The sequence below is a fragment of the Panthera pardus genome, unplaced genomic scaffold (assembly GCF_024362965.1).
Source record: "Panthera pardus isolate Hobbes unplaced genomic scaffold, ASM2436296v1 HiC_scaffold_27, whole genome shotgun sequence".
In the NCBI taxonomy this organism is placed as follows: Eukaryota; Metazoa; Chordata; class Mammalia; order Carnivora; family Felidae; genus Panthera; species Panthera pardus.
The window spans coordinates 112,882,028-112,909,820 of NW_026526843.1; the positions used below are offsets into that span (position 1 = coordinate 112,882,028).

The 27,793-nt window shown below is 42.1% G+C and overlaps 1 protein-coding gene across 4 annotated transcripts in view; it reads right to left on the bottom strand.

The window, feature by feature from the left end:
• Positions 1-22,308, bottom strand: part of CA5B (carbonic anhydrase 5B) — a 51,331-nt gene extending 29,023 nt beyond the window's left edge. The window contains exons 1-3 of one of the 4 annotated variants that reach the window (XM_019417968.2): positions 22,202-22,251; positions 20,734-20,773; positions 12,392-12,586 (exon numbers count right to left, since the gene is read on the bottom strand). In XM_019417968.2, the coding sequence (XP_019273513.1) occupies positions 12,392-12,533 (142 nt within the window). In that variant the 5' untranslated portion in view covers positions 12,534-12,586; positions 20,734-20,773; positions 22,202-22,251. Of the gene's footprint in view, positions 1-11,450; positions 11,600-11,912; positions 12,097-12,391; positions 12,587-20,733; positions 20,774-22,201 lie in introns of those variants that run through there. The other 3 variants (XM_019417967.2, XM_019417966.2, XM_019417969.2) reach the window with 3 other exon arrangements.
• Positions 22,309-27,793: the final 5,485 nt, after the last annotated feature.

The window sequence follows — 27,793 nt, forward strand, 5'->3', positions numbered from 1 at the left end:
AGAGTTCTATTTCATTGGTTTGTAGGCAAGTGCTTATAAGAATTGAGTATTCCAAAACTCTGGAAGATAGAAACCCAAATGCTCTGTTAAGGATATGTGATCCAGGGAAATATCCAGTACTAAAGCTAATTTAAGGTTGTTGGCTTAATTAAAATAAAATTGTCTTTAGCATTGTGCATTAAATATAAGACTTTTGGGGTGCCTGGGTGGCTCAGTCGGTTAAGCGGCCGACTTCGGCTCAGGTCATGATCTCGCGGTCCGTGAGTTCAAGCCCCGCGTCGGGCTCTGTGCTGACAGCTCAGAGCCTGGAGCCTGTTTCAGATTCTGTGTCTCCCTCTCTCTGACCCTCCCCCATTCATGCTCTGTCTCTCTCTGTCTCAAAAATAAATAAATGTTAACAAAAAAATTTTTAATGTAAGACTTTTGTCTGTGTTTAATGAAGGTCGAATGGGTTCTTGTTGTCTCTGTTGCAAATGTGTCAAAAACATTAGAGTAATGGTTAACTTTGTCTAATGCTTCATGAAGTTTTGTGGGTAACCTGAACATAATTGTTCTAAGAACAAGTAGAGTAAATAGATATAAATAAGATTAAAAGGTTTATAGGTAAGCAGGGCGCCTGTGTGGCTCAGTCGGTTAAGCGTCCAACTTTTGGCTCAGGTCATGATCTCATGGTTCGTGGGTTTGAGCCCCACATTGGGCTCTGTGCTGACAGCTCAGAGCCTGAAGCCTGTTTCAGATTCTGTGTCTCCCTCTCTCTCTGCACCCTGCCCCCGCTCACGCTCTGTCTCCCTCTGTCTCAAAAATAAATAAACATTAAAAAAACATTTTTTTTAATTAAAAAAAAAAAGGTTTATAGGTAAACTTTTGGGTGGCTTCCAAAATGTTTGGTAGCCTGAAAATTTGGAATTTTGCTAAGTTACATGATGAGTTGATTTATTGAATTATCTGCATCATTTCCAAATAAGATAAAATAATGAAACATTAAGTAGTAAACATAGATCTGTCTACTTTTGCTTTATTGCAGAGCAACTAAAGACAAATATGGTTCTATTAGTAAATTTGCTATGTGATTTCTTTAAGAAATTGTACTATGAAAAAATGCATGTTTCTAGAAATTATGGAATGTATTCATAAATTTGCGAATCTAAAGAATGTTGGTATAACAAAAGTTCATAATTGCTTAGTACTTAGTTTTCACTAGAAGCTAAAGTTCCTAAGGGTTAAGAATTCTAATAAATGTAGTTACATCTACTAGAAATAATAAGAAAAATGACTCTGTATGCAAGAAAAGTAAGATCTGTGTTTTGGGGAAAAATATGAGGAATGGGAATACATTTTTGTTGAGGGACAAGAAAGTAATTTCTTCCTAAAGTAAGACTGGTTATTTAAAGAAGGAAAACTTAGGACAAACTCTGAATGTAAACAGCAAAGTTGTAGAAGGTTTATGAAGAGGGAATCTTTAGAAGGGAATTTTGTGTATGGTCAGTACTAGCTAAGATTAGAATAAGTTTAAGTAAGTAAATGGGTTTCAATGACAAAAATATACTAACGCAAAGGTAAAATTCTTGTTTTCTCGTTGTTAAAAAATTTTTTCTTAAACTATTGATCTGCTCTTAATAAAACACTGTAAATGCTTTTATCTTTAAAGTTATCTGACTAGAAAACAAGGATTCTGTATTTTGCCAAAATTTTCTATGTTTATGTGATCTTTGATTTACTTTTTTAAAAAACCTGAATCATAATATTTTTTAAAAAAACCTAAATTTGCTCACAGCTGTGTAACCTTCTGTATTTGCCTTTGGTATCTTTTTCGTCGCTTTGGTTACATGGATAATTAAATATTGTTTCATAATGATCAGAGATCCTATTTAATGAAATGTTCAAACCTTTTGATATTTTTTTACATACACCCCAAAATCAAATTCTAAAATGACTACAATCTAACTGAGATGTTTGAGAGAACTCCTGGAACATTTCAAAGATTTTGTGAAAAATTAAACTAATTAGGCTTATTTGATGTATTAAATTAAATGAGAAGCATTGTCAAATAAGTGACATTAAACCCTGTTAGATTATATTTGTGTAAGATATACAATTAAAATAAGTGTCCTAAAAACTATTTATAACACCCCTAGAAATCTGATGTCGTGGTATGTTATCTTGAAGTGCTGTGTGTTAGAGAAATAATCAAATTTCCTTGTGAACTGCATCATACTGAACTCTAATCAAATCTTCAGCCATGGCCATTTTTAACTCTTGTCATTGACAGTTACTGTTTTACACTGGGATGTCACTGCAAATGTATTTCATCTTCAGTAAAACTCATTGAAAAAACTCTTGAGCACAGGTTTCTGATAACCTTAAAATCATAAAACAGAGGGGCACCTGGGTGGCTCAGTCGGTTAAGCATCCAACTTCAGCTCAGGTCATGATCTCGTGGTGAGTTCAAGCCCCGTGTCAGGCTCTGTGCTGACAGATCAGAGCCTGGAGCCTGCTTCAGATTCTGTGTCTCTCTCTCTCTCTGCCCTTCCCTTGCTCATGCTCTGTCTCTCTCTGTCTCAAAAATAAATAAAAACATAAAAAAATTTTTTTTAAATATAATTTTAAAAAATCATAAAACAGAACTAGGTAAGAATCTCTAAAACTAGTGGAAAAACTGGATTCAAGCAAAACAAAAACATGGGACTCAATGAACTGAGGATGATAATTATAATTTTGGTGACTCTTTGTTTAAAATATATCTGACTTTTTGAAATGGTTTGTTTTTCTTTTCTTTTCTTTTTTTTTTTAAATGTTTTTATTTATTTTTGAGACAGAGAGAGACAGAGCATGAGCGGGGAAGGGGCAGAGAGAGAGGGATACACAGAATCTGAAGCAGGCTCCAGGCTCTGAGCTGTCAGCACAGAGCCTGACGCGGGGCTCAAACTCACAGACTGTGAGATCATGACCTGAGCTGAAGTCGGACGCTTAACCAACTGGGCCACCCAGGCGCCCCATGAAATGGTTTGTTTTTCAAGATTGAGGAAATATTTTCTCTTAAGCTAACTGACCTATAATAATTTGATAAATTATATTGTTATAAACAGAATTGAAACATTTATCTTTTCTCCATACCTGAACCCTCCATAATTCAGAAAATGAGTATTCTTATATTTTTAAAAACTTTAAGTTTATTTATTTATTATGAGAGAGAGAGAGAACCAGCAGGGGAGGGGCAGAGAGAGAGAGACAGAGGATCCAAAGCAGGCTCCACACTGACAATGGAAACCCTGAATGCAGGGCTCGAACCCACGAACCGTGAGATCATGACCTGAGCCGAAGTTGGACGCCCAACTGACTGAGCCACACAGGAGCCCAAGTATTCTTATATTTTTATGGCAATACATTTATTTGCATAAGGTCAATAAGAATCTGTTCTCCTGTAACAGGACACAATTGGAAACATAGGTTATATTACCAAGGCTTTGACTGGAATGTAATATTTGATACCTATATAGATTTAGATATGACCAGACAGCTTTAAGGAACTAAGATTGGCTTCATGGAGCCAATAAAGCCCCCTGGAAATATTGGCCTTAATATTAACCTTGCTTACAGAGTTCCCAGCAGCCATACCAGATGATAAAGAAGGTTACTTCCTGACAGGTATATGGGAACCTCAGAATATTTGGAGAACCTCAAGAAGAGAAAAATTCACCCAAATCTATAGGTCTTACAGGCAAAGTCTGGCAGGTATTTGGTGCAAGTTTTGGCTTGGCTTCTGGCCTTGATGCTGCTAAAAATACAACTGGAAATTCCTTATGAAAAGTTCCAGCAGGAAGAACAAATATTCTCAAAATGTCTATACTACTGAAAACAATCTGCATATTTAATGCAATCCCTATTAAAATGCCAACAGCATTTTACACAGAACTAAAACAAATAATCCGAAAATTAGCATGGAACCACACAAGACGCCGAATAGCCAAAGCAATCTTGAAAAGAAACAACAAAGCTGTAACTGTCACAGTCCCAAATTTTAAGATATACTACAAAGCTGTAGTAGTCAAAACAGTATGGTACTGGCATAAAAACAGACACATAGATCAATGCAACCAAAAGAGCCCAGAAGTAAACCCACTATTATATGGTCTATTAATCTAGGACAAAGGAGGCAAGAATATGCAAGGGGAAAAAGATAGTCTCTTCAACAAATGGTTCTAGGGAAACTAGACAGCTACATGCAAAAAATGAAACTGGACCACTTTATTTCACCATACACAAAAATCAACTCAAAATGGATTATGGACCTAAATGTGAGACCTGAAACCATAAAAATCCTAGAAGACAGCACAGGCAGTAATGTCTCTGACATCAGCTGTAGCAACATTTTTTAGATATATCTCCATGAAGCAGGGGAAACAAAAGCAAAATAAACTATTGGGACTACGTAAAAATAAAAATTTCTGTACAGCAAAGGAAATGATCAACAGAAGTAAATGGCAATCTACAGAATGGGAGAAGATATTTGCAAATGATATCTTTTTTTGAGAGAGAGAGAGAGCATGTGTGAGTGAGGGGAGGGACAGGGGAGAGAGAGAGGGAGGGAGGGAGAGAGAATCTTAAGCAGGCTCCACACTCAGTGTAGAACTTGATGCGGGGTTTGATCCCATGACTCTGGGATCATGCCTGAGCCAAAACCAAGAGTTGGCCACTTAACTGACTGAGCCACCCAGGTGCCCCTGCAAATGATATATCTGATAAAGGGTCATTATCTAAAATATATAAAGAAATTCTACAACTCAACACCCAAAACCCAAAAAATCCGATTTAAAAATGGGCAGAAGACATTTCACCAAAAAAGACATCCAGGTGGCCAACAGACACATGAAAAGATGCTCAACATCATTCATCATCAGGAAAATGCAAACCAACACCACAATGGCTGTATCACCTCACACCTGACAGGATAGCTAAAATTTAAAAAAATACAGGAAACAAGTGTTGGTGAGGGTGTGGAGAAAAAGGAAGTATTGTGCACTGTTGGTGGGAATGCAAACTGGTGTAGCCACTGTGGAAGACAGTATGGAGGATCCTCAAAAAATTACAAATAGAATTACCATACGATCCAGTAATGGCACTACTAGGTATTTACCCAAACAATACAAAGACACTAATTGAAAAGATATATACACCCCTATATTTATTGCAGCATTATTTACAATAGCCAAATTACGGAAACAGTCCAATGGTCCACCTATAGGTGAATGGATAAAGAAAAAGTACATGTATACACAATGGAATGTTGCTAAGCCATAAAAAAGAACGAGATCCTTTGCCATTTGCAACAACACAGATGGAGCTAGAGAGTATGATGCTAAATAAAGTAAGTCAGTCAGAGAAAGACAAATACCATATGATTTCACTGATATGTGGAATTTATGAAACAAAACGAAGGAACAAAGATAAAAAGAGACAAACCAAGAAACAGATTCTTAACTGTAGAGAACAAACTGGTGGTTACCAGAGGGGCAGTGTCGGGGGGGGGGGGGGGGGGGATGGGTAAAGTAGGTGAAGGGGATTAAGAGTACATTTATTATGATGAGCACTGAGTAATGTATAGAATTGCTGAATCTCCGTATTTTACACCTGAAACTAATATAACACTGCATGTTAACTATACTGGAATTAAAATAAAAATTTTTAATGGTAAAAAAAGGTAATTAAGCTTGAAATCTTGAAACTAGATATTTCCTATTTTTTTAAAGACTCCAATAATTTCGTAACAACAAGGAAAAGTTCCAGCAAAGGAGATTTAAAGGAAACTACATGGCCAATCAGTGTTCTTGTGGTGGTTCTGTAAATAATTAGGCCAAATTTTTAAAACTAGACTTACTTTGTAAACAAATATTAAATTTGACTATCTTTGGTAGAAATCAGGGTGATTACAGAAAGGAAAAAGTATGTTTCAATAACACACCTATGTAAATACTAGATTCTAATACTGTCTGTTATAAACAAGGCTAGCTCCTAATTTCTTCTAGTCCCTTCCAATGCTTTGCTGCAACTGTCCAAACTAATGCTTTTGATTTTTGTTCCTCCTTTCTGAATTGGATTCATTTGAGAACTAAAACTGCCCTTTTTCCCCCGAAGCCCTGCAAAATAAATATAAACCACCTGATGTAAGTTCAGAGAAATCACAACAGCTCATGTGTAGGCAATCTTCATGCCTGCTCTTCTATTGGCCACGCAAAAATCACCACAGACACTCAGAACTACAAACCAGGAAGTTCTGTCACACTGCCACTGCCTGCTCTCACTCTATCTGAAGATGCTTCAAGCTTGACATCTAGAAATCCTCTCCACCAGCTATCCTCAGAACAAAAAAAACTGATGTATATTTTGACCTAATGAATAACCATTGTTTTTCTTTTGTTTCCACAGAAATGCCTGTTGTTTAATACCCAATGACTTGAACCAAAGGCCTAATTTTGAAAACACATCTGCATCATGGTAGAGATGAAATGAACTTAGCTGAATCGACGTACTGTCAGGACTAAGACTGGTTCAATGAGATGGAACAATTTGCCAGCTCAACTTTTAATGTGTAGAAACTTCAGGCAAGTTTCAGAGGAACGAACTGTAGGGGCCACGTGTAGGCTGCCCCAAGATAGGCCACTTTGGCATGAATGCTATTTTGTGTTAAAAGCAAATAACCCCAGCAGATTCAGGAAAAGCTCTGTACCTCTCCCTCAACTGCTTGCTTATACCAGGAAGAGAGCTACTAATAAAGAGTCCTCTTTACTTAAGAGACTGATCTTAATAGGGCAACCTTTGTTTTCCAAACATCTCTTCACACCTTCCTGCTAATGGTCTTCCTCCCCTTTGTCCTCAGACCCCTACCCCTCTCTGTAGCTCATACAAGCCTCATGTTGCCTCACTATACTTGGAATTTTCATGTCTGTGGATTTCCCTTATGTATGCTATTAAATTTGATCTTCCTTTAATCTGTCTAATGTCAATTCGATTCTCAGTCCGGCTAGCAGGAACTGGGTAAAAGAAATGCTTCCCCCTTAACAGTTCATATGATCACATCTACCCATTTCTCATTTCTTAAAATCCTACAGGCTCTCAAGATCACTTCGAGCCCCTTCCCAGACAACCCCACACTGCATTAAGCATCCCTTGATATCTATTCTCTGTACCTGCACTACGTAATAAGGTAACCACTCACCTTGCGTGACTGTTCAAATTGAGATGTGCTATAAATGTAAAACAGCGAGGGACCTTAAAGACTTAGCACAAAGCAATGTAAAATATTTCATTTAGAATTTTTATACTCATCTCATGTTAAAATGAGAATATTTTGGATATGCTAGGTTAAATATTCTTCCTCCCCAACAAATATATTGGCAAAAATATTTTTAACTATATACTATATATATATTTTAAGTTTATTTGTTTATTTGTTTTGAGAGAGAGAGAGAGAGAGAGGGAGAAAGAGTACAAGTTGGGGAGGGGTAGAGAGAAAGGGAAAGAGAGAATCCCAATGCGGGGCTCAATCTCAAGAAAGTGAGATCATGACCTGAGCTGAAATCAAGAGTCAGACACTTAACCAACTGAGCCACCCAGGTGCCCCTTTATATACTATATTTTGCCTATGTTTTTGCTATTTTAGAATGAATTTTCCCATTTTATTGAGATGTAATTGACATTATTTGTTCTTTTTAAAGATGTAGTTTTAGAAAATACAGAATTGCCTATATGGCTCTCATATTGGTGGTTCACATTATTCATCTACTGGACATTGTTATTCTAGGCCCTCATTGTTTTTTTCTCATTCGCCTTGCCCTGTTACCATCCTTTTTCTTGAGCTGTACAATTTTCTCATGTGATTGAAGACCATCCTAGTAGGCCCGAGGGCTTAGCACAGTGATAGGATACACAGGGACAGCCCCCTCCCATGTGATATTGTTAGGGATGATCACAGAATCATAAATTGTCTTCTCAGAGCATGAGGGCTGTAAAAGGCACTTTGATGTTGAGCCCAGGTAACAGCAGCATACACATGCAGTCAACAACACAGAAGACTAAAGGCCACAGTTCCTGGGGGTCAGTTCAGGGCTGTTTGTTAGCTCCTTGTTGCTGCTGATACCCCTGAAGCTATTAATACAATTCCAAGGGGCTCTTAATCAGCCTATTGTTTCTCAAGGTTATTTGAATGTTAATGAAAAACTCTATCTGGGGCATCCTGAATCTGTATTATTTAGGGATTATTAGAGTTCTTTGTGAACACATTGCAAAACAAACTTTTTGCTACTATTGTCCTCTAGGATTTTTATCCTTCAAAATTAACTGGAGAAATAACAGAACAACTTTCTAACACAGTTCAACTATAATACAGACCAGTCCTGTCCAACAGAACTTTCTCTGATGATGGAAATTTCCATTGTGGTAAGTGCTAGCAACATGTGGCCATAACATTTTAATACATTTATATTTACATGAAAATACACACATAGGGTTAGTGGCTAGATTTTATACAGGGCAGAGAGTGGGGCACAGAGAAAGTGGGCTCTGTGCTGACAGCAGAGAGCCTGATGTGGGGCTTGAACTCACGAACCATGAGATCATGACCTGAGCCAAAGTTGGACGCTTAACTGACTGAGCCACTCAGGTGCCCCTATACAGTGCCATTCTATTCCATGTTGTCCTAAAATAATATTTCTCTTCCATCTAAACATAGAGATCATGAAAAATAAGAATCAATTAAATAATAATAAAAATATGTACTATTTCAATTCTAGATGATATTCTTTATATTTAATTAAGAATTAAAATTATTAAATTTATGTCATTTTGGTCTCAGATCACATGTTTAATTTTTTAGGACTTTATTTATTCATTAATTTAAGGTACAGTGATTTCCCATTTACCCCTGCCCCCACACATGCAGCATCCCCCATTATGACCAACCCCCACCAGAGTGGTACATTTGTTATAATTCATGAACCTACACTGATACATGATAACACCCAAAGCCCATACGTTACATTGTAGTTCACTCTCGATGTTACATATTCCTTGGGTTTGGACAAATGTATACTGATCTGTATCCATCAAAATATACACAGTATTTTCACTACCCTAAAAAAATCCTCTGCTCCACCTATCCATCCCTCCCTATACTCTAACATATGGCAACTACTGATCTTTTTACTGCCTGCATAGTTTTGCCTTTTCTAGAATGCCATACAGTTGGAATCACACAGTTTGTAGCCTTTTCAGATTGGCTTCTTTCACTTAGTCATATGCATTTAAGGTTCCTACATTTCTCTTCCTGGTTTCATAGCTCATTTCTTTTCAGTGAGGATATAAAATTCCATTGTCTGGATACACCATAGATAAGGCATCCATTCAAGTACTGCAGGACCTCTTGGCTGCTTCCAAGTTTTGGCAATTATGAATGAAGCTGCTGTAAATATCCATGTGTAGGTTTTTGTGTAGACATGAGTTTAAAACAATGCTGGGTAAATACCAAGGTACATGATTGCTGAATTGTATGGCAAGGCTATATTTCGTTCTGAAAGAAACTGCCAAATTATCTTGCAGGGTGGCTGTACCATTTTCACCAGCAATGAGTAAGGGTTTGTGTTGCCCCACACCCTCATACCCACTCGGTATGCTCAGTGTTCTGGAATTTGGCCACTGTAATAGGTGTTTGGTGATATCTCATTATTGTGTTAGTTTGTATTTCCCTGATCACAGATCACATAGTGGGGCATCTTTTTATGTTCTTATTTGCCATCTATAGATCTTCTTTGGTGAGGTGTCTGTTAAGTAAGGTCTTTGATCCGTTTTTAGTTAGACTTCTTTATTGTTGACTGTTGGGCTTCATTTTCTGATCTACTCTAACACTGAATGTTTTATGTGACAATTAACATAAATTTCAGTAGAAGATATACTAAGTGAATTTGATTTTATTTTCATCTTGGGTAACAGGGGCAGGCTTTTAGCTTTATTTTATCAGACTACAAGTCCTCAAATTAGGACTGTCAACACTGTCTGCTACTTGAGATAACAGTGAACAGTGATCTGAGTCGACAGCCAATGATTCCCTGGGAGGTGAGAAGCGGGGACTGAAGGTGAATCCCAGAGCACAAGGCCCTAGTGAAATGCTGCTTCCTGAATTTGCCATATCCTCCTACTTCATTTACTCCTCATTCCGCTTACCCCAATCTTTTTTTTTTTAATTTTTTTTCTTAATGTTTTTATTTTATTTTTGAGACAGAGAGAGACAGAGCACGAGCAGGGAAGGGGCAGAGAGAGAGGGAGACACAGAATTGGAAGCAGGCTCCAGGCTCTGAGCCATCAGCACAGAGCCCGACGCCGGGCTTGAACTCACAGACTGTGAGATCATGACCTGAGCCGAAGTCGGACGCTCAACCGACTGAGCCACCCAGGTGCCACCCGCTTAACCCAATCTTAAAAATGGTCACAAAAACATCTGACGGGGGCACTGTGCCTATGACGATAAGGACAGTGATGATGATAATCGTAGTACTAGGAGTAGGAGTACTTGCCAACACAGTCTTCACTGTACAGCGGCCACTAGCTACGGGCTTTGCAGGTTATCTTTTCTAGCCCTCAACGATCTTGGGTCATTCTTGGTCACACAAGTACACAACGGGGCCTTCTGCCGTCGTATTAAGCTGCCAGTGGCTCAGAGCAGCAGAAATTACAATATTCTCCCCAGTGAAAACAGGAGGGGCAGAGCAATATGCCAAAAGCAAAACCAAATCATGACTGTCGCCTGTTTCTCTTAGTAAGTTAAAAACAAGAACATCTGATGTGAAAAATTAATCAAGGAAAGCCCACACCTCCCCAAGCCACCGCGTTTTGTTTGTCGGCACTAAAAGAAGCAAGACATATGTATGTTGGACTTTAGACCTTTATCTTTCAACTCTCTGTTTAAAAAAAAAAAGTAAAACTTTGGTAGTTACATAAATATGACTCTTTTTTTCCATTTGAAGCCTCAGACCACAAAATGCCAGTGTTGAGAATAAGCCAGTCCCAGTAGGATGTGGGTCTGCTGGTAGGAAGCCACACCCAGCAACCAGAAATTTATTATGACTCCGACCAATTCATTTTAATGAGAACATTGTCAATGTTAGAGGAAACAAAGTAAATTCATAATAAAAATGCATTTGTGAAGAAGTTTCAAGTCCTTGGATTTAGCTAGATTAGTACTACTGATATAAAAACATTCCTTTCTTACCTTCTTTTTTTAGTATGTGCTTATGATGTCAAAAGAGAGAAAACCCAGAGAGAAAAAGCAGAGAAACCCAGACCTAGAAGGAAACGAACATTTGAAAACCCTGCGTCAATTCCTTTAAGATAATAGAAAATATGAAAAATTCCTCTTTCACAATATGCTTAGGCATTTTACCTCTCCACAAATTCAAACTCACCTCTCCACAAAAACATGCATTCTTATTCTCTCCTCTCGTCCCACTGATTTTTAACCAGCGCAATTCTGTCTCCCGTGGAGCTCATTTAGTAACTTCTGCTGACATTTGTGGTTGTTCTAACTGGGTGAGGGTGCAACTGTCATCTCTGTGGATGACCACTGTGGATACAGGGCAGGGATGCAGCTAATCACCCTACAGTGCACGCTTCACGTGCAACATCACAGAGTGGCCCATCCCCCCAGTCAGTAGTGCCTCGGTGGACAATCCCTGCACCACAGGGATGTGCCAAGTAGCTGGTGTCTCAGGAGAAGAACGGGATGCGGGAGGTGGCAGGAGAGACCATCTGCCGCCTCCCTTGATGCCGCACTGACAGCAGAGCACACGCTGGCAAGCTGCTCGGCTGGAATTAACTCTGCAGTTTGTGACTCGGGAAAGAACATTCCAGAGCGCAAAGCCACTGACCTGCTGGCAAACGTGAATACGCAACTTGCAGAACGTTAAGATTCACGGGGAGAATTCGCCGTCTGTGGATCCACGTTAGTAAGAAGACCACTGCTAACCACAACAGCACAGAGTACCGGAAACTGGGACATCTCCCTTGTCCTATTTCGGCACGACATCCTTTGAACATGTTAGAATCGGTCAAGGAAAGGACTTTCTGAACCTTATGACGGTTTTGCAATACACGTGTATCAAATCATCACGCTGCACAACTTCGACTTACACAATGTTATGTGGCAACTACATCTCAATGAACCCGGGGGAGAAGAATTTTCCACATTTATCTGAGAAGACAAGTAGAGAAACAAGTAGCTGTTCCCACGGTTCTTAGGGCACAGAATCCCACTCTGGAATGCCACTGACAGCACGTGGATAAACAGGACACACGTGATTGCTACGAAACCAGCCTTTCGCTCTCTCGAAGGCAGCGGGGTACTCACAGGCTCGGTTCCGGGTTTTGTACGTGCAGGTGTAGAGGCTGCAGGGCCTCGCCGGCACGGAGCTGGGGATCTGGAATCTTCTCCACGGTGACCTGCATGGAGAGGCTTGCAGAATGGCCCTGAGCATACTCATCACCACCATGTTTAGCTTGAAATGTTGATCAGGCCCGAAATAACGTGCAGGAACCTAATAACCTAGAGGGAGGAGGACAGAGAAGGCGAAGCTGTAAACAACCGAGGGTGACCATCGAGCGGAAGCTCTGAGTAGGGCAACAACATTAGGACTCTGAGCACACATGGTGGGGCGGGGGTGGGGAGGGGTGGAGGGGGAATGAGTCAAGAGTTAATCCACTCCTCTTCCTGAAACTCACCTGCCACTCCAGCAGGAAAGATCCTTTGCTGTCAAGTCTCCTTCCCACTTCTGCCTGCACACCAGCCACAAGGACTCCGGTTCTTCCCACTCCCCATGCTCCCTCCGGCCTCAGGGCTTGTACGGATGCTCCATCACTTCCTAGAAGCCTCCCCTGACCGGCACTCACCAGGTGAGCCCAGCACCCTCGTCTCCCTCACGGTGCTCCTTGCAGTTGAACACCTGATCAGGAATGTACTTTATGACGCCACCTTCCTGGAAGCCGAGCTCCATGGTGGTAGGGACCGTGTCTGTCTCTCCCGTAGCTGTATGTCTTACTGTCTGGCACCTGATGGCCACTCAGTGACCTGGGCACACTTCCTTGGCGATAGAGAAGATGTTGATCTTAACTAATTTCAAGAACCACAAACTGTGAAGTGATGCCAGAATGTTCTAAGACAGTATGAAGGGTTTTTCCTTTTCCTAGATGCCACCGTCACCCATTTGTGGGGTTATTTATACTTCTGAAACACTTTGGAATGCTTGCCATTTAAGGGTAGGGCCCCAATCCCTACCTGTAAGATCTGAAGGACCCCCAAAGTTCTGTACGATCTGAAGGAGGACCATAGCTAAATATGAGTCTAAGCTGGTCTCACAGGGATGGAAGTTCTGCCAGTAAACGTTTGTATTTCAACATTTATCATCATTTCCTTTGTTCCAGGCACCATGTTGGGTGCCGGGATGCAAAGCTGAACAAGGCACGAACTCTACCTTCCAGGTGTGCCATTAATTTCTCCTGCTCAGGGCCTCTTGAAATGCACATCATACGGGAAGGGAAACCATGACTCCTCAGATTCTGCCTTCAGCCTATTAGAGGCCTCTCAATTGTCCGGCAATGGTGGGGGAAGGAGAGGTGCCCAAAGGTATAAAAAGAGAAATAATGATCCCTAGCAATGCTGAGCAAAGAGGCAAATGTTCTCATTTCACCCTTTCCTCTCTTTGTGTACTTCACGAAGTACACTGGTTTTAACTGACGGTGAACTAGCTCTTCTCCCCTGTGCTGCTGCCCTTAACCTTGCTAGATCTGAGCTAGAGGAGAGGTCTACATCTAAGGGAAAGGAGAGAAAAAAAAATCACACCTGAAGTGTGTCCAGTAAAAACAGGAAGGAGAGTTACTTCCTGTTACTACCTGAAAGGAACCAGTGAGGGCTCCAGGCAGAACCCTTCATGACCATCAACGAGCCATGTGTCTGGCCAAGTACTGTAAAGTGACCTGTGGCAAGCAGCCAGCCTTGAAACCTGGTGCCATGTACCCTGTTGTATACATCACTTTGCCAGTGAACACACTGAACACAGGAAGCAAAGATGCATGGTCGCTGCATTAAAGGGGACTGGTAGAAAGTTGTGAATCCCATGGAGGCTCCTCGCCTGCAGGCCTAACTCCTTACCTGCGGTCTTTAGATCAGCAACAACTAAACTATGTTTGCATTGCCAACAGGTATCAGAAATTCTCAAACCAACATAAAATCACTTTTGTTTAGTTTTATGTGTGTGTGCGCGTATACATACGCATACACATTTTGGGGCGATATGTCAATATGTACCTTCTTTAAGCTATGCAGATTTCAAATATAGATTGGTAATAAACTTTCAAGATATTATCAGGTTTTTTTAATGTTTATTTATTCAAGAGAGAGAGAGCATGCGTGCACAAACACACGAGCAGGGGAGGGGCAGAGAGAGAGAGAGAAAAAATCCCAAGTAGGTTCCGTGCTCAGCACAGAGCCCAACACGGGGCTTGATCCCATGACCCTGGGATCATGACCTGAGCCAAAGTTAGGAGTCGGATGCTCAACTGACAGAGCCACACAGGCTGCTTCTCAAGATATTATCTTGATAGTGCCTTGTGCCAAATAAAAGTACCTCATTTTCAAATCCCTCCATTCACTGAATTAACTCATCAGGTGTATGAAATAATAGACCATTGGCTACCTCCTTTCAGAATCTATTTCTTTTTTGTCCTTAATTTTTTCTATTGGCAAACTTCAAATTCGTACAAACAGTGGAAATACTATAATAAAACCACCTCTATACCCAATACTTTATTCCAACAATCATCTGCTGGTGGCCAAGCATGTTTTATTTCTACCCTCCCTTCTACTTCCCCTCTCTGTATTACTTTGAAGCAAATGGTTGACATCTTAGAAACTTATCCATGATTGTTTTCCATAGGAAAATATCTCCAAATTTATAGTTTCTTCTCCACAAAAATCATCTGTAGAAAATACCCTCTGGTGTTGTTTATGGACAGAATATGAAAATAATCAATTTTCCAAAATTAAAAACATTGCAAAAAAGCCCAGTAACCTGATATTTTCTCAGTACCTGCCTATCCCTTCATGTAAACATTTCACCTCTCTCTTGATATCTCCACCCTAATCTTGGATGAGAGTCATATCAAGACCTTTATGCTTTTTTCTAACTTGTAAGACTATGTGCAGCACGAAACTGTATAATTTATAACTGCAGATCAGCAGAGTAAAAGGATTATATGAACTGAAATATGTAAGAATAAGGCTTAATGTACACACTTCATCTTATGCAAGAAAGAATCTAGAACCAGAGAAGAAGGAGAAACATTTGTTCAGTAATGCTATACATGACGTTGACTCTTTCTGTGACTTCAAATGGTCTAAGGGCTGAAAAAGCTCTCAGAAAAGCTGGTAAGTGTTGTATAAATGAAAGTTCTTATTATTCAAATCGAGTTTGCTAAAATGCTACTGATGCTATAAATGCAAACACTAAGAAAATAGAAAGCAGTTTGGGACAATTTTTAATTTCATGTTTTTTGTTTTCTTTTTGAGACAATGCCATTAAACAATTCCAACTACAGAAGGTTCTTTCTGATAAAATCAATTTGACAGTAACATTTTTTTCTTTTTTCTTCAATGTTTACTTATTTTTGATATATAGAGAGACAGGGAGAGAGGGAGAGAGAGAGAGAACGAGCAGGGGAGGGACAGAGAGAGAGGGAGACACAGAATCCAAAGCAGGATCCAGGCTCTGAGCTGTCAGCACAGAGCCCAAAGTGGGGCACGGACTCATGAACCGTGAGATCATGACCTGAGCCAAAGTTGGATGCTTACCTGACTGAGCCACCCAGGCACCCCAACAATAAAATAAAATTTTAAAAATTGCTAAGAGGTATGGGGAAATCTTGCCTGAATTCTGTGCTTCTTTTCATTGATTTCCATTCCTGACTTGAAGCAATAATGAGTGATTATCTCATGCAAAGCACCGGGCTGGGTGAAGACGAAAAAGTCATGTTTTCTCCCCATTCCCACAAACTTACAATCTATAAAAAAATATTAAACATGTAACTTTTCTGTTTTTTTTAGTTACCTTTTTATATTATGGAAAAATGTACATAATATGTACCATTTTAACCTTTTTTAAGTGTACAATTCAGTGGCATGAAATATCACATTCACAACGTTGTGTAACCATCACCAGTATCTATACCCCAAGCTTTCATCATTCCCGGCATAAACTGTATCCCTGTTAAACAATAACTCCCCAATCCTCCCCAGCACCCCCCCCCCCCCCCAGCACCCCCTGGTCTACTTTCTGCCTCTATGTATTTGCCTATTCCAGATAATTCATGTAAGTGGACTCATACAACATTTTCCCTCTGTGCCTGTCTTATTTCACTTAGTATAATTAAACAAATACTTCCTAATCAAAGCCAGATGTGATGGCAGCTCTGACTTAATTCAACGAGAACACAGAGGGCAGAGGCTCTAAATTTTAGCAGGGGGCAGCATCTGGACCATGTGTCACAGGAGAGAGACAATTTGAACAGGAGAGGCAAAGCTAGAGAGATAGGGGTAATGTCAGGGATGATGAGGACATTTGGAGAGGCAGGAGTGTTTAGTAGTCAAGGCTGGAGAGGACAAATGAGGTTGAAATGGGCAGAACCTTGGGCTTATTCAATAATCAATCCCAGTGTCAGAGAGAGGTCGGCAAACATATCGAAAAGGACTCCTTTCTTGCTTAACAATCTAAATGGAAAAGGAGACTTAGTAATTCCCAGGAACCCAATGATAAGTTCAACATATACTCAAAAGAAGGGACATGCTGGTTGTCCTTCAAAGGGAAAGTTGTGATAAGACATAGCCAAGTGCGTGTCTGACTGCTAGGGGAGTTGTACAGACAAGTGGGTACTCACTTGGCCCTGCATAAGAGGCTGTGTGGGGATCTGAAGCATGTGAGCGTGGTGCCCAGTGAAGTCTGGGTGAATGATCCTTGGTCTAGCTCCACAGAGAGCCATCAGGAAAGTACCATGGCATGGCCAGGGCTGTGTTCATTCCTTGGGCGACTGCCCTGCTTTCTGCAGTCATGCTGTCTGTGCACGACACTGAGGCTGGTGGCTGATGACACCCGGCCCAGAGGAAGTATTTCCTGCCCGCTTCTGGACTCGCTCTCTAGGGGTAAGGAGTACACAAAGTTCCAGCGAGCCCGCTGGTACCCTCAGCTCTTGGTCATCTTCTTTCACAAAGCCCATCAAGCTGTGGGCTGTGCGCAGGGTCTAGAAACCTGAACCATTTCTCTGTCTTCTAAGAATGCTGCTGACCTCACTGCAGTGAACATAGTCTCTGAGGATTATTTTTTTTGTGTTTTTAGACCAAAAAATCCCGTTTTGTTACAAAGCCAAGTATATCTGAATTTCCCATTATCCCAAGTCTGTTATGAATATTTGTTAAGGTGCTGGCCAAGCAGATGCCCAGGTGACGCAGCTGAAGGTGAAGCTGGATGGGACTGGAGATTAACTTGAAGAATATGAATTTCCAGGAGGCTGGAAGACCTTCAGGTATTATTCCAAACATACAGGATGGTTTCTGAGGACTCCATGCGCACAGCGCAGGATGGATGGGAGTGGGCAGAACGGACGCGGGAAGGTCCGTGACAAGGAGATTCCTCCAACCATCCTTCCTTCAATCCATCACTCTTTCATCCTTTCATTCATCAGGACGTCAATCAAGCAGCTACCAAATGCCAGACACTGGTCTCGGATCACCGAGGAAATAAAACAAAGTCCCTATCCTGGTGGAAATTACATTCTGGTCGGGGAGACAGATAATAAACAGCAACGTAACACATAAGGCAGTTGCATGGACAATTAAAATAAATTCAGTGAAAAGTAGAGCAGGATGAGGTGACTCTGGAGTGCCACTGGGAAAGGAGTGTTGCTTTTGAAATAAATTGCTTGAAGGAGGCCTTACTGAGGTGAAGTTTGAGCAAAAAGTTGAAGGAAATGAAGAAATTAGTTCTGGGGCTATCGGGGGAAGGGTATTCCAGGAAGACGGAATTGCCTATGCAGAGATCCTGAGGCGGGAGCATGGCTGGCACATACAAGGGATAGTAAGGAGCCCAACACGGCAGGAGCAGAGTGTACTAGCAGGACGGTAGTAGGAGATAAGGTGGAGAGACCATGAATGCCAGATCAAGTAGATTTCTAGGCCACTGTAAAGGTTCTGTCTCTAATTCAGCATTTCTCACCCTTGACATTGTTGACATTTGACCAGATAACTCTGTTTTGGGGCTGTCCCATACATTGTACGATGGTTAGCAGCATCCCTGGCCTCTACCCGTTAGATGCCGATGACACACTCCCTCCATTACGACCACCAAAAATGTGTCCTGACACCGCTGATGTTCCTTGGAGAAGGGGAATCACCCCTGAGTGGAAACCCCCGCTCTAAGTGAAATGGGGGACACAATGGAGTTTTGGGAGCAGAGAAAGGACACAACCTGATCTGCATCTTTAAAAGATCATTCAGGGTGCCTACTGGAAATCAACTGGGATGGGAGGCAGGAAAGAAGCAGGGAGATCACTCAGAATAATCCAGGGGCTGGAACGAAGGATGTCGTAGTGGAGGTGGTGAGAAGCAGTTGGGTGTTGGCTGTATCCTGGAGAGACAGCCCGTAAGATTCTCCACCTAATCAGCTAGAAGGACGGAGTTGCCAGGAACCGAGATGAGCACCACAGTGTGCAGAACAGGTTTCGGGTGGGACAGGAGCAGCTCAGATTTGGGCACTTGAGTTTGAAATGAAATTCCAGGAATCCAAGTGACAGAATATGAAGCACTGACGGGACAGTGACAGTAGCGATGAACCAAGGTACTCTGTATGCAAGAGATTGCCATTTGGGTAAAAAAACCTAGGATCCGGCACTCAACTGGAAGAGAGAAGAGGGAAGAAGTTGAAGAAGGCCCCATGATTTTATGGAGGGATGACGCTGACGGTAGAAGGAGGATGAGTCCCTGGAGAGAGAAATAAGCCGGCTCAAGGAGCAGGTGGGAAGGGAAAGAGGTCATTCTTCCCGTGAATCTTACGGAGTTGAGGTCCAAGGGGACAGCGGGAGGAAAAGTCTAGGAGAGAGTCAGTGCAGCTCTGGTGCTCAGGAGAGGTCCTGAGGTCAGAGAGAGAAGAAAATTCCCTTCCCTCCCCCAGGAGTAACAGGTGTATAGAGGGAGACTGACAAAGTGCAGTGAGGAAGCCAAGAGACAGAAGGAAGAGTCAAAGGCGATCAAGGAAGGAACAGAGCATGGAAGGTCAGGGGTGAGGAGGGTTCCAGGAAAATTCAAATAAACAGAAACTCAACTTAGCTAATGCTGGGCTACAATACCTGTAGCAATACGTGAGGTTATTTATGCCAAAGCCTAAAGATAATCCCCTCTGTTATATTAAAATTATAATTTATTGATAGTTAAATTTACCTGTTGATCTCATAAAACCGTAACTTGTAAAAACCATAAATAATGTTTATCAAACATTATATATAACAATGAACTACTAGTATACATTACTAGATTTCACAGAAAATCCATCCTTACTTAAGTTTGTCCTTAAAGATGGGACAGTAGCTTGAATGGGCCCCAGGAGCGCTACATTTTTTTCACTATATGCCTTTACTATCACTAATTATTTATGTACGTCCTTAACTTTTACTAACATGTCCTTTATCTGATGTTTTGCAGACTTAGAAATGTATGAAAAAAAGATTCTAAAAGCTTTTAAAGAATCATTAATAAATTATGTATTTATTAAATGATAGGGAGAGTTGATCCTTGAACAACACAGCTCCATTTGTATGTGGGTTTTTTTTTTAATTTTTTTAACATTTATTTACTTTTGAGACAGAGAGAGAGCATGAATGGGGGGAGGGTCAGAGAGAGAGGGAGACACAGAACCGGAAGCAGGCTCCAGGCTCCGAGCTGTCAGCACAGAGCCCAACGCGGGGCCCGAACTAGTGAACCACGAGATCATGACCTGAGCCGAAGTCGGACACTCAACCGACTAGAGCCACCGAGGCGCCCCTGTGGGTTTCTTTTCAACAAATACAGTACAGTAGGGTAAATGTATTTTCTCTTCCCTATGATTCTCTTAATATTCTTTTCTCTAGCTTACTTTAAAGTTTATTTATTTATTTTGAGAGAGAGAGAGAGAGCGAGCAGGGGAGGGGCAGAGAAAGGGAGAAAGAGGATCCCAAGTAGGCTCCGGGTTGGCAGCACAGAGCCTGACATAGGGCTTGAACTCATGAACCGTGAGATCATGAGCTGAGCCAAAACCAAGAATCGGAGGCTCAACTGACTGCCTAGCTTCCTTTATTGTAATATAGTATATAATACATATAATACACAAAATATGTGTTAATTGGCTATATTATTGGTAAGGTTTTTGACCAACACTAGGCTATTAGTAGTTATGTTTTAGGGGGAGTCAAAAGTTATAGATGGATTTTCGACTGGGCAGGGGGTTGGTGTCCCCTAATCCCTGTGCTGTTCAAGGGTCAGCTGTAGTTTGAACTCTGCCTGATTAAGCCATTTATATGTATGCAAAACAGACAGAAAAAAAAAGTACTGACTAAAGGTTACAATTACATTGAAGAAAATTCCTTAATTTTCATCAGACTGACTCTCCATTTTCTCACCTCCTGAGTTCCAAAGGAAGCCAGTCTTTTGCAATATGCCCTGAAATGTAAATAAAAGGTTAAGCTGTCATGTCTTGATGAGAAAACGGAGCTTCTTCCTCTCACCCACTTCTTCCCCAAGATCGTGATCCCAATCTGGGGTGGCCAAAGGTTTCAAAATACATTTCTAGTAACTGTTTTGTGTGCCACAACCAAGCTCCCCTGTGGTGCCGATGAGATGGAATTTTCTTCCTCCCATCAGATTTCCAAAATATTCAAGTTCTCTCATTCACTCACAATTCACATTCTTTATCGAGTCCCAACTGTGAGTGGTCACAACCTTTCGCCTGGCTCCAGGGAGAACAGGGCCGGTGTGTACAGGCACAGAGAACCATGCCCTTGATGATCTTGGCCTTCTGGTGAATTTCAGTCCTGGTTCTGACATAAAAATTATCTGAGAAAGGCCCTAGATAGCTGAAAGGTTTTCCATATTCCAACATATTCTGAGGGATGTGCAGGCAGATAAGGGGTAGGGGCTGAGGAGCTTCCCTCACCCGAAAATCTGGCTACTCCTTTCCTTATTCCAGCAAGGCTTTTAATAGCAGAGAGGAGGTGGCCACATTATCTGTAAAGGACTAAGAAGGAGAAGCAGAAAGCAATATAGTCTGTAGTATTCAGACGCTGGGAGAGAACAAGTTCGAACCAAATTCAGGTGTACACATTAACTTCTTGTATTTCTCAAATTTTCCCAGGGAAAATACAGGGGACGGGAGGGTGCTTACATTAATATTAAAGAGTTGCCACCAGCCTTAAGGTAGCAGCGTTTAGCAGTGAATGCCACAAAGACTCATAACTATCAAAAATGTACTTAGGCGTTTTTCCTTCAGTTCTGGGGCGGGGCACAAAACAAAAAGGCCAGAAGTAACTGCGGAATGGAGAAGGCTCAGATTCGTCCACGTGACACAGCTGTGATGCTGAGTCCCTGCCTTGGGGGTGGCTGGGACTCCGTCCACAGACCTTGGTGTAGTCGGGGGTGGGGGGAATACAATCCAGACCCAAGTTAGTCCCAGTTCGCCGCGCCTTGGTTTCCGGAACTGCAATCTGAGATTTTGTAGCCCTTACCCCTGTCTACACCTATTTCACAGCAGGTTGGACTTGAGTTAATTCACATCCAACCACCCCTGGCAGCGCTCTCTCCTAGGGAACTGCCCTCACGCCTCCCCGCCAAATTCCCTCAGACAACTGTTTCCCCGCAAGTGCAATAACCCTAAGGAGGTGCAGCCATCTAGTTGATGAGTTCCATGGTAGAATAGGGCTGCGGGGGTGAAAGAGCGACGCCCCGCGGGGACCCCGGCAATTCTCGCTGGACCAACAGCTGTCCCGAGTCTGAGACCTGGCGTGGTGGGGCGGGGGGTGTGAGGGTCTCAGCCCTCCCCGAGTCGGCGTGTCTCCGCTGTAGCCCCCACTCCAGTCGGCCACCGGCCCTTACCTTAGCGTTTCTCCAGAGCGCGAACCTTGGCGGCTAGCTCTAGTCCCGGGACCTGCCGCTAGTGCGGGGGGCCATCATAGCCACGCCCCATCGTCACGCCCCACAGCCTAGGCCACGCCTCTCTCCTTTAGGCCTCTCCCCACAGGGCAGGACCACGCCCCTTCACGTCCTTACGTGCTGCCCTGACCACGCCCCCCGACCGTGCTCTCCGTAGTCCGCGGCCTGGCCTCTCCCGCCCGGTCACAGCCACGCCTCCCCACCCGGGCCACAGCCCTGAGCTCCCCCTGGGCCCAGCCCTCCACCTTGGTTACGCCCCTGCGCTCCGCTCTGGCCCCGCTTGCCCCGCTTGCCCTGAGCCCCTAGCGCTCCCTCCTACCAGGCGGGACTTGATCGTAGGAATTTGAGGTCGCGTGGGCGGCCTCCCCTTGTCTCTAGAGAAACACTCCCGGGTCTGGGAACTGAGCGCTGGCGACATTTTGTCGGGTGCAATCAGACTGCAGGCTTACGAGCCTCGTGTAGAGAGAATGATTTTCTCAGGTTTCTCCCATTTCCAAACATGAAGACTGAATGCACTGAGAGCACGTGGCTCAGTAGGGAAACGCAAGCATTGGACGAGTCACGCAGCCGTGTCCCTTTCCCGCTATTTTCATGTCCACTTTACCCGAGTTTGTTCAGGCCAGTTTTCACATTTGAACTAGAATTTGAAACTGCCCCTTTCTGCCAGTTTTCACATCCCCTCAACCAGAACTATGGGCCAATGTTTTTTCTAGTCCCTCAGCCAACCTTAAGTGCTAGACAGACGAGTGGAGTAAACAGAATTCCTGTATTTCCTGATGCCTCCTCCAGATGACCTTGGCTAGGCACCCAGTGAGCTTCGGCTGTCTACGGCCTGTAGAGAGACACGACCACAATGAGACTGAAACTCTGGTTGCAGCCCTGTGTGCGCTCTGAAATCACTGTGCTAGCCTTACTCTCTCCACTTAAAACTCTGGGTCCACAAGAGAAATGTGAAGGTTATAACCAGCTTTTCTACTCTTGTGCAGAAATCTGATTCATTAATTCAAATCCTATTTTTGGAGTACATGCTCCTGTAACAAAGGAGATGAGCTTCAAGGAGCTTAGAGTCTGAAGTTGTCCCAACTTGGGTCTCAATGTGACAAGAAATGATGAGAAAGAGAAGATGTGGCAAGGGGCTGATAGGTGGAAAAGGATTTGGTAAGCATAAGTCTTCTTGATTTGATTAGTAGGGATATTTTGGGCAGCAAACACAGGAAGCCACTTTTATGGGCCTTAGTACACTTCTTTACACAATAAATTCTCAATAAATCTTCATTGAATATTTATATTTTTCACATGTGTAGAAAGATAACATTCCTCCTTTCCTAGCAGTAAGATTTGCTACATTTATTTCTTCATATGCCAACAATATAATTTTGTGATAGCATATTTAGTTTTTCTTTCCTTCCCACCCTCCATATCATTTCTGGCTTGAAGATAGTGGGACTATACAAAATGTTGCGCTACAAGGAACACAGAGAAAAGAACAAGTTTCAACAGAACAGTTGTATTAAGCTCACCCTGACCCTGAGAACCCTGCCTCATTTATAAAATGTTTCAACTGTCAGTCATTTTTGCCTGGAAAATGAACTCACAGAATATGGTCCAAATACAGCCTGTATAAATCACTGAGTTGATTTTTATAATGACTTCTGCCTTACCTTCTTCCATGGACAATTTGAGGCGGCTTACTAAAATATTGACATTACTGGATAAAACAAATAGCTTAAGGAGCCAGGGAAAGGGGAACTTGATGTAAAGAGAACAAAGCAGCCAATGATAAGATTAGCATTTAAGTATGCAGGCCACCAGATCCAGAACAGTTGTTAACTTGGGACAAAGATTTGCCCCTAAGCTTTTGAACAGCAATAGAAAAGAGGAAATAGCAATCATTTTAAGGTTTTCCTGTTTTCTTAAGATAAAAATCAACCTTTTGGTGTTTTTTTTTTTTTTAGAAACACAGTTTTTCTTGCATTTTAGTCCTGAGAAAAATCCTGTTTCCTCATATAGATGATGTAGTAAGCTAAGTGGGAAATGGGAGTCGTGAGGAGTTAAACACAGATTCCCTCAATGTAAGCTATTGGCACAATCACAAAGCACAGTGCATTAAATCAATTCTGTGAACCATCAAAATTTTCTGTTCATTCAAGTACACAGGCCCTCCAGGGTAGCATTTTCATAATCTTTCCTAGGATGGCAAATAGGTTTCAACTCATCTGTCAACTTAAAGCTGTTTGTAGTGGCTACCTGAATAACTATGCTGAGTTTTGTGTATTTGTCTAGGCTCAGAAGGAAAAAGTTCTGTGACTGATTAATGTCTGTCCTGGGTCCAGGATGGGTGAATGGCTACATACAAAAAACCTATTTGGTAGCTCTGATTTGTAGAAATAGAGGTCTTTGCATGCAGAGTTTTTGTGTAGTCGCTCCAAATCAACAATTCTCATTATAGGGCTTTTTAAAAAAGTTTTCTTTATTTTGAGAGAGAGACAGACAGAGGGAGACAGAGAGAATCCCTACGCTGTCACCACAGAGCCTGATGCCAGGCTGGAACTCATGAACCATGAGATCATGACCTGAGCCAAAACCAAGAGCTGGACGCTTAACTGACTGAGCCGCCTGGGTGCCCTTATAGGGCTTTTTCTAAATATCTAACAGCGGAGTTCAAGTTCCCTCTCTCATTCTGTCCCACCCACACTAGTCTTCCCCTCTTCATTCCTTTTTTAAAAAATGTTCATTTATTTATTTACTTAGAGACAGAGAGTGAGCAGGGAGGGGCAGAGAGCAAGACAGAGAATCTGAAGCAGGCTCTATGTTCTTAGCTCAGAGCTTGACACAGGGCTCGAACTCACAAACCAATCCGTGAGATCATGACCTGGGCCAAAGTCAGATACTTAACTGACTGAGCCACCCAGGCGCCTCTTCCCCTGTTCATTCCTATCTCAGAACATTTCCTTTGCTGTTCCTATTGTTTGGACCACTCTTTGCCGAGATTTACATGACTGGGTTTTTCTCATCATTTAGTTCTCAGTTTAAATGTTGTCTCTTTATTTATTTATTTACCTATCTATCTATTTATTTATTTTGATAGAGTGGGAGAGGAGTAGAGAGCAAGAGCGAGAGTGAGAGCGAGAGCGAGAGAGAGAGAGAGAGAGAGAGCATCCCAAGCAGGCTCCGCACTATCAGCACAGAGCCCAACTCAGGGCTTGAACTCACAAACCGTGAGATCATGCCCCGAGTTGAAATCAAGAATCACTGCTTAACGGACTTAGCCACCCAGCTGCCCCAAATGTTGTCTCTTTAGAGCTGTCTTTCCTGATGACCATATGTGAAGTTGCATCCAGAGTCTCTCCATCTACACTGGGCATAGGGATCACCTGGAGATCATGTTACAATGCATACTCTGACTTAGTGATTTTGGAGTGTGACCCAAGATTCTGCATTTCAAGCAAGGTCTCAGGAGATGCAAACCTGATGTTCCACAAAAGACACTTTGAGTAGCAGCCCTACTTCTCTATCTCTATCATATTATCTGTTTCATTTTCCTCATGCTGTGTCTTACAACTTGAAATTATTTACTCGTTTGTATTTTGGATTGTTGGTTGGTTGGTTGGTTACTAGAATGTGAATTCCATAAGAGCAGGGACTTTGACTAGTTTGTTCAGCTTTGTATTCCCAGCACTTATCATAGCACCTGACACACCGGCAGGTGCTCTATAAATATTAGTGAATAAGTCATGTTCAAGACTCATCGATTCCTTCATCTCTTCGGTTCCTGCTGACTGAATACCTCAGTAACTGCTCATTTATATACCAGGGAATAGGCTATAAATGAAAAATGGCAGTGCTACCCAAGTACTAGCTCAGGAGTGGCTAGTTACTAGTCCAAGCTGAGATAAGAAACTTGAACTGGAATGTAAATCTGATATGTCATGAAACACAGTATTTAGTTAGGATTACTTTTTTTCATAGCAAGGCTTTCTTGATGACAGAAGCAGTGAGGTGTTTTTCCTTCTGGGACAAGAAACTCTGGGGAGAATGAAAGATTTGGGGCAATAACAGAGAATTGTGGGAGAGGAGAGGAGTTTGGTGAGACAAGGTGTGATGGTTAATTTTATGTGTCAACTTGGTTGGGTCGTAATGTTTCGATACTCTGTCAACACTATTCTGGATGTTTCTATGAAGGTTTTTTTTTTAGGTCCTTTTGGATGAGATTAACATTTGAATTGGTGGACTTTGAGTAAAGCAGATTATTCTCTACAATGTGAGTGAGCCCCATCCAATCAACTGAAAGCCTTCATAGAACAAAGACTGACCTCCTCTAGAAGAATTCTGCCAGCCAACTGTTTGGACTCAACTTAACTCTATCCTGAGTCCCAGCCTGCAAGCCTACCCTGCAGATTTTGGACTTAACAACTCCATAATCATTTGGAGTATCATTGATACTTTAATCATAATCATTGATTCCTTAAAATCAATCTCTCTCTCTCTCTCAATATATATGTGTATATGTATACATATATATGTATGTGTATGTATATATGTGTATGTATATGTATATATGTATATATATATGTATATGTATATATGTGTGTATATATATATATATATATATTTTTTTTTTTTTCCTCTGCAGAACCCTAATACACAAGGTATTATAGAAGAGACCAAAAATGGGTCCCTTCACCTTGGCCTTGGCACCTGAGCTCAGTCTTAGTCCTTGGAATATTCCCTTGGATGCTCCTATGCTCCTTCATGGCCATTCTCATCTTTCTTGAGTCATGCCCCTGTACTCTGGCTGACCGAGCTTTTCTTATCTGAGTCACTACCCATTCCTTCTCCTTGCCACACTCTTCCTTTTCCTAATCAACCCTTGTGCTCCACCTTGGCCACCACAGCCTGGGCAAGCTCCTAACATTCCATCAGGCCATGTCCGTTTCCTTCTTATTGCCACAAGCTAAGCCCTCTGATCAATGTGGTGACCACACAGCTACTGCCAGAGCCATGCCGCCTGCACATCTGAATAGAATGCCCACTACCAAGGCATCACCGAGAACCCTGGGAAACACACAATTAAAACAGAAAATACATAAAACAGAGACTTGTTGGTGAGAAGAGAAATATGTGAAAGTCAAGGAATTCTGGGAGAGAAAAGGAATGGTGGGAAAAACAAGGTCCTGTGGGAGATACTGAAAATTCACCCTTTGTGCTTGCCCTGCCTCTTCTGCTTTGTCAACTTCACGACCACCATGCCTCCCCACCCAGCTGCCAACCCGCCTTTCCCACTATGGCTATGGAGGAAAGAGAATTCATTCCTTGTTCTTCTATCCACCTTTCCTGCAGGGCCCATCCTTTCATCTTGTGGCCATGCCCTGTCATATCCCTCCCTCTGAGGTCACACTATTTCCTGCACCACAATACCTTTCTTGCTGGGGCCATATGCATTCGTTCTCCATAACCACACCCCTGTGCCATCTAGCTATGCCTCTTACCTGCCTGCTGCTAAGAATTGCAGGAGAGAACAACCAATGAATGGGT